This window comes from Stegostoma tigrinum, chromosome 1, assembly GCF_030684315.1.
Source record: "Stegostoma tigrinum isolate sSteTig4 chromosome 1, sSteTig4.hap1, whole genome shotgun sequence".
In the NCBI taxonomy this organism is placed as follows: Eukaryota; Metazoa; Chordata; class Chondrichthyes; order Orectolobiformes; family Stegostomatidae; genus Stegostoma; species Stegostoma tigrinum.
Window position 1 is genome coordinate 107,208,764 of NC_081354.1, and position 13,105 is coordinate 107,221,868.

General features: G+C 43.2%; 1 protein-coding gene across 1 annotated transcript in view; it reads right to left on the bottom strand.

Annotated features, from left to right (window-relative positions):
- Positions 1-12,085, bottom strand: part of scfd2 (sec1 family domain containing 2) — a 302,365-nt gene extending 290,280 nt beyond the window's left edge. The window contains exons 1-2 of the mRNA XM_048525994.2: positions 11,195-12,085; positions 5,096-5,264 (exon numbers count right to left, since the gene is read on the bottom strand). Of these exons, the coding sequence (XP_048381951.1) occupies positions 5,096-5,264; positions 11,195-12,029 (1,004 nt within the window). The 5' untranslated portion in view covers positions 12,030-12,085. The remainder of the gene's footprint in view (positions 1-5,095; positions 5,265-11,194) is intronic.
- Positions 12,086-13,105: the final 1,020 nt, after the last annotated feature.

The following is a 13,105-nucleotide window of genomic DNA, read 5'->3' on the forward strand; positions in this document are numbered from 1 at the left end:
ATGCCAAAGCTGAAAACAATGCATTAACTCATTTATTCTTAGGATATAGTCGACTGGAAAATACATTACCTATTGCCTCTTCTAGCAGTCAATGTTCATACAAGCGAGCTATGTGCTAGAGTATTTCAAAAGCCATTAAATGCTTCTCATGTGGTGCAGGATTGGCCAAAGGCAAACAAAGGAAATTTTGATTGGCCAATTCACAGGATAATATATTGGAAAAAAAATGAGGATTCAAGATGCTAAAGTTGTCAAAGGGTGTGGAGAGAGTGGGAGTATGAATGAATGAATTATTTTATTGTCATGTGTATTTTACAGTCAGAAAAGCGTAAAATACAGTGCAAAGCTTTTCTCATTGTTGCTACAATCCAGCACCATTTTGAACAGTTTTAAGAATAAGGGAAAAAAAGATATAGCTGAAAGAGAGCCCATCAGCCCTGAGCCAGCTTATCATCAACAATGCCTGCGCTGACATTCCTTCTCCACAAACTTGTTGCCGTTTACACAGGACCCAACCATTGTTCAAATCATCATTCTTTAAATGCCATTTTTTGCTACTGGGCTGATTCTACTCTGCCACTGCCTTGCTGCCACTTGCACCATAGCAACCAATGTCAGAGTTACATTTCTTACCACTGCGTCTACTGCAACGTCTCTTTGATACACTTCTGCTACTGCTTCGCTGCCACTAGTACCAGATTCAAACAACAATGAAGTTGCCAATCCTCAGGCACCATCTTGCAGCGCTGGGCCCACCACGCTGACATCACCTCCTCTGATTCCAATGCCAGATCCCATACTCATTCCAGAGAACTAAGTAAGGGCTCACTCGCCACAAGATTCGCACTGGGCTATTCAAGTCCATGTTGGAGTTCCTCATTGATGCCAAATGAGCTCAGGACAAGAGGTAAGTAAAAAGAAAATAAAGCAAAATGGTTGGAGCAGACAAGCACCTGGCTCAGGATGCCTACTCCACCATGAAAGAGGATCAGTCTTGATCATTTTAAATGCAAAGCATGGTGGATGGGCCAAATGGCCTACCCTTGCTCGCATTTTCTATGGTTGGACAAGTTACTATCTCCTTGATAGACATTCCTGAGGCAGTTGGGCTTTAAAAAAAAATTCAATTCAAATCTATGAAAATAGATTTATTTAGTTTGATTCTACAAATGGTCAATCAATTGCCAATCATACCAAAGTCACTACAGCAACTTATCCAATGACTCAGGAAGGAAAACCCACACTGGAGAGAAAAAGAAACTTACTCCCTCATCCGATAAGGACGAACTCAACTGCTGAGCTACTGAGTGAGGCAAGATAGGAAATACCAGGGATGCCAACAATAATTTTCAATTGCTTCCTGACCACGGGAGAGGTACCAGATGACTGGAGGACAGCCAATGTGGTACCGTTATTCAAGAAGTAAACGACAAACCAGGAAACTACAAACCATTTGGTCCAATGCCAATTGTGGGGAAACTGTCGGAAGCAATTCTGAAGGGCAGAATTGATCTGCATTTGGAGAGGCAGGGATTAATCAAGAATAATCAGTATGGTTTTGTTAAAAAGAGATCATGCCTGACCAACTTGACTGAATTTTTCAAAGAAGTAGCCAGGCACGTCGATGAGAATAATGCATTCGACGTAATCTACTTGGACTTCAGCAAGGTTAACAATAATGCCCCACATGAGAAACTGATAATGAAGAAAAAAGCACAAGGAATCCAAGGAAATTTGGCCCAGCACGTGTCAAGTGGTAGAAAGCAAAGGGTGATGTTCGAGGCATGTTTTTGTGACTGGAAGCCTGTGTCTAGTGAGCAGTGAAGGGGAGATGTAATGATGGCAGGACCTTGGGAAGTACCGAGGATCAGTGGGAGCTTGACGTGCATGTCTGCTGTTCCCTTAAGGTAGTAGGGCAGGTAGATAAGGTGGTTAAGAAGGCATATCTGATTTCTGCCTTTATTAGTTGAGGCAGAGTGTCTAAGAGCAAAGAGGTTTTGGTGAAACTGAATGAAATGATGGTTATATGAGGGATGTGATAGCACTGGGCCGGACGCAGACAAGGTTGACCAAAGATGCTGACTGAGTTGGAGAATTTTAGATATGAAGTGAGATTTTGCAGACTGGGGCTGTTTTCCTGGAGGAGAGGAGACTGAAGGTGGGGGGGGGGGGGGGTCATGATTGAGACATATATTTGAGTACAGATAGGGTTAATAGGAAGAAACTTTACCCCTTAGTGGAGGGATCAATGACCAGAGGGCATAGATTTAGGGTAAGGGGCAGGAGGTTTGGAAGAGATATGAGGAGAAAACATTTTCACCCAGAAGGTAATAAAATGTGAGGCTGGATGAACACAGCAGGCCAAGCAGCATCTCAGGAGCACAAAAGCTGACGTTTCGGGCCTAGACCCTTCATCAGAGAGGGGGATGGGGGGAGGGAACTGGAATAAATAGGGAGAGAGGGGGAGGCGGACCGAAGATGGAGAGTAAAGAAGATAGGTGGAGAGGGTGTAGGTGGGGAGGTAGGGAGGGGATAGGTCAGTCCAGGGAAGACGGACAGGTCAAGGAGGTGGGATGAGGTTAGTAGGTAGCTGGGGGTGCGGCTTGGGGTGGGGGGAAGGGATGGGTGAGAGGAAGAACCGGTTAGGGAGGCAGAGACAGGTTGGACTGGTTTTGGGATGCAGTGGGTGGGGGGGAAGAGCTGGGCTGGTTGTGTGGTGCAGTGGGGGGAGGGGATGAACTGGGTCCGACCCCACCACCCAAGACATTTTTCCATCCCCTCCCCTGTCTGCTTTCCGGAGAGACCACTCTCTCCGTGACTCCCTTGTTCGCTCCACACTGCCCTCCAACCCCACCACACCCGGCACCTTCCCCTGCAACCGCAGGAAATGCTACACTTGTCCCCACACCTCCTCCCTCACCCCCATCCCAGGCCCCAAGATGACATTCCACATTAAGCAGAGGTTCACCTGCACATCTGCCAATGTGGTATACTGCGTCCACTGTACCCGGTGCGGCTTCCTCTACATTGGGGAAACCAAGCGGAGGCTTGGGGACCGCTTTGCAGAACACCTCCGCTCAGTTCGCAACAAACAACTGCACCTCCCAGTCGCAAACCATTTCCACTCCCCCTCCCATTCTCTTTATGACATGTCCATCATGGGCCTCCTGCACTGCCACAATGATGCCACCCGAAGGTTGCAGGAACAGCAACTCATATTCCGCCTGGGAACCCTGCAGCCATATGGTATCAATGTGGACTTCACCAGTTTCAAAATCTCCCCTTCCCCTACTGCGTCCCTAAACCAGCCCAGTTCATCCCCTCCCCCCACTGCACCACACAACCAGCCCAGCTCTTCCCCCCCACCCACTGCATCCCAAAACCAGTCCAACCTGTCTCTGCCTCCCTAACCGGTTCTTCCTCTCACCCATCCCTTCCTCCCACCCCCCTACTAACCTCATCCCACCTCCTTGACCTGTCCGTCTTCCCTGGACTGACCTATCCCCTCCCTACCTCCCCACCTACACCCTCTCCACCTATCTTCTTTACTCTCCATCTTCGGTCCGCCTCCCCCTCTCTCCCTATTTATTCCAGTTCCCTCCCCCCATCCCCCTCTCTGATGAAGGGTCTAGGCCCGAAACGTCAGCTTTTGTGCTCCTGAGATGCTGCTTGGCCTGCTGTGTTCATCCAGCCTCATATTTTATTATCTTGGAATCTCCAGCATCTGCAGTTCCCATTATCTCTCTCTTCACCCAGAAGGTGGTGGGAATCTGGAACTTACTGTCTGTCAGGGTGGTAAAGGCCGAAATATTTAAGGATTTACATGAGTATTTGCAATGTACAAAGGTATAGGTATATCTAGAAACACAAAGCTACAGGCCAGTTGCTGGAAAATTGGATTAAAATAGTCAGGTTAATAAAGTGTGAAGCTAGATGAACACAGCAGGCCAAGCAGCATCTCAGGAGCGCAAAAGCTGATGTTTCGGGCCTAGACCCTTCATCAGAGAGGGGGATGGGGTGAGGGTTCTGGAATAAATAGGGACAGATGGGGAGGCGGACCAAAGATGGAGAGAAAAGAAGATAGGTGGAGAGGAGAGTATAGGTGGGGAGGTAGGGAGGGGATAGGTCAGTCCAGGGAAGACGGACACGTCAAGGAGGTGGGATGAGGTTAGTAAGTAGGAAATGGAGGTGCGGCTTGGGGTGGGAGGAAGGGATGGGTGAGAGGAAGAACAGGTTAGGGAGGTAGAGACAGGCTGGGCTGGTTTTGGGATGCAGTTGTGGGGAGGGGAAGAGCTGGGCTGGTTGTGTGGTGCAGTGGGGGAAGGGGACGAACTGGGCTGGTTTTGGGATACGGTGGGGAAAGGGGAGCTTTTGAAGCTGGTGAAGTCCACATTGATACGATTGGGCTGCAGGAAATTGTGCTCCTAAGATGCTGCTTGGTCTGCTGTGTTCATCCAGCTTCACACTTTATTATCTTGGATTCTCCAGCATCTGCAGTTCCCATTATCATTAAAATAGTCAGGTGGTTGTTTTTGACAGGTACAGCCTCGATGGACATTTTCTATGCTGAAGACCTCTATGATTCTATGAACTATGAATATCTCCCATTACTGCACAGTCTAATTTTCTTCACACATAGTCCTGTTCATACCACAAATCATAAAACCTTGTCATTTGCCCATCACATGAATCATAATTTACATTCTATTAGTTTTAGGTTACGTAATGTGCAATCAACTTTACTACATTTTCCTTTGTCATCACTGTCCAGTATAAAACCAAATCAAATATACAAAATATTAAAAGCATTAACATTTTCACAAGTTGAAAATGCAGCTGAAAATATTTCAAAACCCTTGATTTCAATATTCTTTCTTAATTTTCTCATGCACACTATACTGTGCAAAACTAAAAAATCAGAAATGATAATAAATGCTGGCTTGATAATTTAGTAAAATAGTTACACTTTTGTTTGACATAGAAACAGTGATCAATTATCACTGAGAACCGGAACACATTCAATGGTAAGGTGTAAGGTAGAACCATTCAAAGCAGCATAGAACTCCAGTATGCATTTTTTTAAAAAAAGTCTTACTTTGGTTGAGATAAGCATCCTGGAGCTATCACATTCTGGGTTTCTTCATTACTTTGGACAGACGTTAGATCCATCATATTAACCTTCACGTCACTGGTGAACCCCGGAAATTTGGGCAGAAGGCTAAGTATTCTCTCTACTAAACAGTCACCATGGTGAGCAACAGAACCTGTAGAAAAATAAGATTGTTTAGTAGTTTATAAAACTCAATTCTGATTCCGCAGAGAAGAAGAGGGAAGTATTAGAACAACTCTTTGATTTTTCTAAAGTACCCATTCCCTGTCAATGACTGCAGAAAGCACTCAGAATAAGAGAATTCATCATAGCAAATCATTGGAATCATGAGGATCTCAAAAGCACACTTGAAATGCTTAGCGACATTCTCAGATTCAGTCAGAAGCTCCACCAAACCAATTTTTAATCAGCAGGGATACAACACCAAGAATTGACAAGCAAACAATTTACATTATGTCAAATGATGCAACAAGTGAGTGAGTCGTCAAGCAACACAGACCAGCAACAGTCAAGATTTCATCCCTGATAACAAAGTGTGGACCCGGATGAACACAACAGGCCAAGCAGCATCTTAGGAGCACAAAAGCTGACATTTCGGGCCTAGACCGTTCAACTAAAAAACTGATTTTTTTCTGATAAAGGGTCTAAGCCCAAAACGTCAGCTTTTGTGCTGCTAAGATGCTGCTTGGCCAGCTGCATTCATCCAGCTCCACAGTTTGTTATCTCAGATTCTCCATTATCTGCAATTCCCATGATTTCTTTTCAAGATTTGATACCTGTTTGGAGTTGCATGACAATATCAGCTGAATAGCCACAGGGATGTGACTACTGGCTCAAGGTATTAGAGAGACAAAATAAAGACTGGAACAGCTTCATGGCCCCATTTAATGCAAGAACACTGGGGATGGGTGGGGGTGTATGCTAGCTGTAATGTAAAACAAAAAGATGTACACCTTTACAAGTTAAAAAAATGTAGATAAAAGCATTTCTAACCAGTGAACTTATTATGGGCAGCAAAAACCTGGGCTTCTACAAAATATGTCTATTAATTGTCAATTCAGAGGAAAGACACTGAAATCATCTGTTTAATCAAGGAGTGCTGGACAAGTTTTCCATAATATAACTCCATTGACAAAGTAAAATAACTATGTTATTTTAGTCCTGAGTTTTTTCAACATAAATGATGCAAAAATTAAAATACAAAATAATTTTCATCTATTGTAAAATCAGAAACTGTCACTTTTTCACAAATGAGCATACAAGTTACTTTGACCAGTCTGGGTCAGATAGCCAAGGGCAAAACTTAAAAGAAGTTAATACACATTCAAGCATAAACTCAAGCTTGAGAATCAAGAACTGCAAAGGCAAGTGATGTGAAGCAGCTTTGGATCAAGTAAAATCTAGAAATTTAGAATAATGAATGAGTGTAGATACCAAAAGACAAGTTTAAAAGCAAAATATTGCAGATGCTGGAAATCTAAAAAGGCACAGAAAATGCTGAAAGAGCTCAGCAGGTCTGGCAGCACAGAGAGAAAGAGAGTTAATGTTTTTAATTCACTATGACTCCACTGCAGAATTTAAACAGAGTTAGAAATTATTTTAATATTCTTCAACAGAGAGCAGAGGAGGAGTGAAGGGAACAGATAGTGTGGAGGCCCATTGAAAAAGACAAAGGGATTGTTGACGACAGCATATGAGCAAGGTGGTTTAATGAAACGGCAAAAAAAAGAAAGTTGGCGTCATTCCTAGGGATAAATTGGGGACATTTCACAAAAGGGTCAGCCAGTCTGCTTTTGGTCTCGCAAATGTGAAGGAAACTGCATCGTGAACAGCGAACACTGTAAACTAGGTTTTAAAAAAAATTCAAGTAAAATCCAGTTTCATCTAGAAGGTGCATTTGGGACCTTGGCCAGTGAGGAGGGAGGAAGCGAACGGGAGGGTGCCAGGGAGGAGTGAGGATGTATGACAAGTGAGGAAGTACTGGAGCAGTTTGGCACAGAGAGAATGGTCTCTGCAGAAGGGTGACGGGGAGGAGAAGTCAAAAAAAAAGTTAGTGTGCAGGCACTAATGTAGTTGACAGAATGCTGTCCTTTATCACAAAAGAACTTGAAAATAAAAGTAAGGATGCTATGTTTTAGTTATACTAAATACCGTGTAGGTTTGGTTTCTTTATTTAACAAACGATGTAAATGTATTGAAAGTGGTTCAGAGGACATTAACAAGATTTTGGAATGAGCAGATTATCTCATAGAGTCTTAGGGTCATACAACACCAAAACAGATCCGTCGGTCCATCTCACCCATGCCAACCATGTTTCCCAAACTAAATTAGTCCCATCTGCATGTGATTGGCCCATAACCTCCAAAGATAACCTCACCAGCATCTTGTAATACCTTAACATAATGTTCCAACTCCTATACTGAATGAAAACCAAAACAACTGTGGATACTGTAAATCCGGAACAAAAACAAAGTTGCCGGAAAACCTCAGCATGTCTGGCAGCATCTGTGGAGGAGAAAACAGAGTTAACGTTTCGGGTCCGGTGACCATCAGAACTGATGGTGGCTGGGAAAACGTCAGTTTATATGCAGAAATAGGAGGTGGGTGGGGTAGGGAGTAAATGATAGGACAGAGCCCAAAGAGAGAGAAAGACAGTTGGACAGACAACGGGGTTGCTAACGATCAGGCTGCAAGGGTGAATGGTTGTTAATGGGGACTGTTAGTGACTAACAACAGGGGGTGTGTAGTGGCAGGCTATGTGGTAACAAGGCCTGGTGTGTGGGGTGGGGGGCTCGGACATGGGAGAGCCCATCTGCAATGTTAGATTAGAATCTGGAATGCACTGCCCAAATTTGTGATCCAAGTCATGAACAGAGAATTGGATAATTATCTGCAGACACAAAATTAGCAGCACAATGTTCAGAGAACGGGGCATGGGTAGTTCAGTTGCCAGTGCAGAGAACCAACACAAATATAACATAACAGTACAGCACAGTACAGGCCCTTTGGCCCACGATGTACTGCTGACCTAGTATCCTACTAATATCAAACTACCCTGCATACCATACATTGTACTATCATCCATGTGCCCAGCCAAGAATCGCTTAAAAGTCTCCAAAGTATCTGACTCCACGACCACTGCCAGCAGTGCATTCCACGTGCCCACCACTCTAGGTCTTATGGTATCCTACATGCTGTAAACATTCTATAATTCATTCTCTGATTCTACACTTGTTTGCAAGGTTAAAGTCATATCTAATTTGGGTAAACTTTCAATGAATTATCTGCACCATTACTGAAACCATCTATTATCTCTTCAGTATCTTTGTTCAAATTCTGCCTGTCACAGCTCATCTGCTATGAAGTGCCCTCCATGCCTTAGTTTCCTCCAGACTTGATTTTTCAACACATCCCTGGCTAGTCTCCCACAGTCTTTTCTAGACTTTGTGACCTACATCGTTATTTGCATTACTTACCACCCCTTTGCTCACTGATCTATCATGGCTTCCAGTAAGCAATGCCTTAATTTCTAAAACTGATCTGGGTTTAAATCCGATTTACCATTTGGTCTCTCCTGACCTCTGTAACCTCCTTGTGATCCACACACTTTAAATTATATAAAGGTTTTGAATTCTGGCCTCTTAAACATCTGATTCTAATTGCTCCAAAATTGGTGGCTGTGCTTTTAGATGCCTTAGTCCCAAAGTCTAGAATTATAACGCTGAATTGTTCATTTCTCTTTTTCCTTTAGGAATCATAGAGTCATACGGCACAGAAAAAGACCTTCAGTCCTACTAGTCATTATCCATAGTGTCATCAGCTGTACTTGACCCCATATCCCTCCAAACATTTCTTACACATATACTTATCCAAATGTCTTTGAAACATTGTAAATACTTGGAGCCACCTCGCTCTATAAGTTCGTTCCACACACAAACCACGCTGTGTGAAAAGGTTGCACCTTGTCAATTTTAAATTTTTGATTCAATAAGTCAATCTATCAATCATTGTCATGTGTACCAAAATGCAGGGAAAAGCTTTGTTTATGAATGGCACAAGCAAATCATACTAAGTCAAGGATGTACAGATCAAAAAAACTTAGATGGAGGCATACACACGTTACACTGCACAGGGTGTGCGCCAGGCAAGATCAACATTAGCAACATCAGCTTTATTTGAGGCTAGAGACTCCATTCACCAGACTAATAACAGTGGAAAGAAGCTGTTTCTGAACTTGCTCGTGCATATGTTCAGGCTTCTGTATCTTCTGCCTGATGGAAGAGGTTGTAGGAGATCATTACCAGGGTGCAATGGGGTTCTTGATGATGTTGGCCAACTTTCCAAGGCAGTGAGCTGTATAAATGGAGTCTATAGATGGAAGGTTGGCTTCCCAGGCTGAGCACACCACCTTCTGTAGTTTCTCTGGTCCTGGGTGGAGCAGTTGTCATACCAGGCCGTTATGCACCCGGACAATATGCTTGCAATGACGCATCTATAGAAGTTGGTGTTTATCCTCTCACCTTAAAAATATGCCAGCTAGTCTTGAAATCCTCCACCTGCCATTCGCCTTATGATTTTATAAACCTCAATAAGGTCACCCCTCAACCTCCTGTGCTCCAGTGAGGAAAAGTCCCAGCTATCCGGCCTCTTCTTATGACTCAAACCCTCCAATCCCAACAACATCCTGGTAAATTTCTTCTCAACGCTCTTCAGCTTAACAACATCCTTCCTATAATACGGCGACCAGAACTGGATATAGAAGAGACTTCACCAACACCTTGTAAGATCTCAACATGACATCCCAACTCTGATCCTCAAAGGTCTGAGCAATGAAGGAAGGTGTGCCAACTGCCTTCTTAACCACCCTATCTGTATGTGTAGCAAACTTCAAAGAAATAATGTATCTGACCTCCCAAAGCTCTGTTCTACACACGATCCAAGGCTCTACTTTTAAGTGTTTAAGTCCTGCCTTTGTTTGTTTTAAGAGACTCAAACACACCTCTTCGTGAAGCTATTCGCCATCTGCTATAATCTGCTTATGTAGCTTTGTCTATTATTTTGTTTTTCAATGCCCTTGTGAACCACCCTGGAACCAATGATTCCGTTTGAAAATGTATTGCTGTGCTGGTGCCACAGTGCATGAACAGAAATATTCATTTTGCTTTCTCTCCACAAATGCTGCCAGATGAGCTGAGTGTTTCCAACAATTTCTGATTTTGTTCAACACAAAAACGTCCTACATGCTTGATTTCATTTTGCTAAATTGCTGGGGACATATACAGCTTAGCAAAAACATTGCATGGGGCAATTTATTATATCAAAGGCATTTTATAAAATGAATGTTAAAATAGCTGGTGCTTCTGCACTTTTTCTTTCCTCTTCTCAAAACTCAGCAACACACATTTCACAAAAATAACACAAGGAGCATTGCCACTAACCAAAGATTACAGTTCACAGAAACATTAAGGCATCTGGATATGTTCTAATGATATTAAGTAGCTGCACTGGAGAAAATAATGCTACCATGACTACTTCAGAAAAATGCACAGTCTTACACAATCTCATTAAATGTGGAAAATAATAGAGAATGATGGCAAGAAGAACACTCAGAACACTAAGTAATAAGTTTTTCAAATTTACCCCTGCATAAGTTTAATTATTTTCTATATATTTACTACTATCACATTGATACCCTTAGCTAGTGTAATGTGACAAATTAAAGTCTAATGATAGCCATTAAACCACTGTCGATTGCCAGAAAACCCTATCTGGTTTAATCATGTCCTTTAGAGAGGAAAGCAGCCATTCTTACTCAGTCTGGCCTACAGGTGACTCCAGAATGCAAAATAATGTGGTTGACTCTTAACTGCCCCTTGGGCAATTCGGGATCAGCAATAAATGCTGCCTGGCCAATGATGCCAAGATCCCATGAATGAATAAAAAAGAAATTCACAATTTAAAAGGCATTGGCAACAAATAACAATAAGTATCAGTCTAGGTTGCAAACAATATATAGTGCCATTTCTTGAAATGACAGATATCTAAGTAAAGTCCATACTATAGATAAACGAATGGATAATGTACCTGAGAGATCAAGGGTACGATCTAGAAAAACGATTGATGCTCTATGTTGAGCAGTTTTCCTTCTGTGTTTTGCTTGTGGATAATTGGCAAGCTCTCCTGCAATTATTCTGCTCGTAGGTCCAACCGCAAAGCAGTCTTCTTTGAGTTGCAGAACTTCTAACATTGAATTCAAAGTTGAAACGAGTGATCTGATTTGTATCTGAAGTTCAAAGGGCAAAGACTGAAAGTCGATGTCGTTCAGACTCCCGAACCTCTTCTTGTCGGGTCTGCTATTGTTGATCAGTTTCAGATCCTGAGGCACAAACGAAAACAAGGACGAATAGGCTGTAGTGATGAAAAGGTGAGGAGAGACGGGTGCGATTAAAACGGGCAGGTGCATGACCTCGCCGGTGTAATTCATGTTACCCATCCACTGGGACAGCAGCTCCGCGAATTCCTCGAAGATGAGTTCCTGCTCCATATCGACCATCAGATTATTGGCAAACAGGTGGACAGAGTGGCTGACTGCAGTGATCACCACACAATACTGGAAGGAGCTGAGGGTTACAATGTCGCGGATCACATCGGCTGTGCGTCCCTTCAGCAAAGTGCTCACCACGAATACGGCTTTGACCTGCCCCGGGGTCCCCGCTTCGAAGCTGCTGAACTCTTTGACGTTCAGGGCCCCGGCTTGCAGCAGCCTGTCTACGCCGCCGACCCAATGCAAACTCTCGGCGCACGCCGCGTCCATGAACACCACCGCCTTCTTGACTTTGGTGCACACCTTTCCCCATGTTCGGTCGGCAAGACCCAGCCCTGGCCCCACGCCCGTGTCCGCACTAACTCCATCACTCATGTTGCCCCTCCGTCTCTATGGGCACAACAACATCAAAACTTCCAGCCGGTCGTAAGCCAGTCCCTTAAAGATGACGTTCAAAGCTTTCGGCGCAAGGTGATGACAACAATCATCGAAACTTTGGTTCACTGCATTTTCAACGTTTGTTACTTACTGCTGAATGTATTACTGAATCTCTGGTAGTGTTCACCTAGTTAGCAACTCCACTGAAGGTGGGAGGTGGTATTAGTGCTTTCATAGAGATAATGGGAACTGCAGATGCTGGAGAATTCCAAGATGTGCTCCTGAGATGCTGCTTGGCCTGCTGTGTTCATCCAGCCTCACATTTTATTATCTTAGTGCTTTCATCCCTGTTTGTAAACAATGTATTAAAGAAAACTAATGAATGGATTTCGATGAAACTTTAGGGTATGGCCAAAGGAAGTTATTATTAGGTTTTTTTGGCAAATTATGCATATCTGGATCTGGAAGTTTTTTAAAGGATCCATTCACGTTATGAAATAAGGCAAATTAACAATTTTTAGATCATTGTGAGTTGTTTTACATAGTATGTCAGCGTGGACCAGTTTGGGCCAAAGGGCCTGTGGCCCCTGTTATGGGACTCTATGACGCTAATGATGTTCATTATTATAGATAGGCATGTGGGAAAAAAAGGTTGCAAAGAAAGAATATAGGAAGAACATAAAAAAGAAAACAAAGGTCTTCAGTTCTCACTGAGGTTTTAATGAGTATTTTACATCTACCTTTGGCAACATTACCAAGGTCATTGTGAAAGTGGAGGTAGTTGAAACACATATTGCATTTGCAACGGTTTTGTGATCAATTCGGTCAATGTTTCCACTTTGCATCTTTTAGAGATAATTCACAACTGCTGAACTCCTCCATATTGCAGAGTCCACTCATGAGCTGGGAGGCACAATGAGAACTTATGAGAATCAAATCTTACAAAATAATGGGTTCTGATACTACCTCCACCTGATTCATCTGTCAGTTCTCTTGCAAACTTCCTGAAAGTTTCATACATAGTAACCAATAGATCATATGTGAAACAGGCAATCCTGGCAAAGTGGATAACA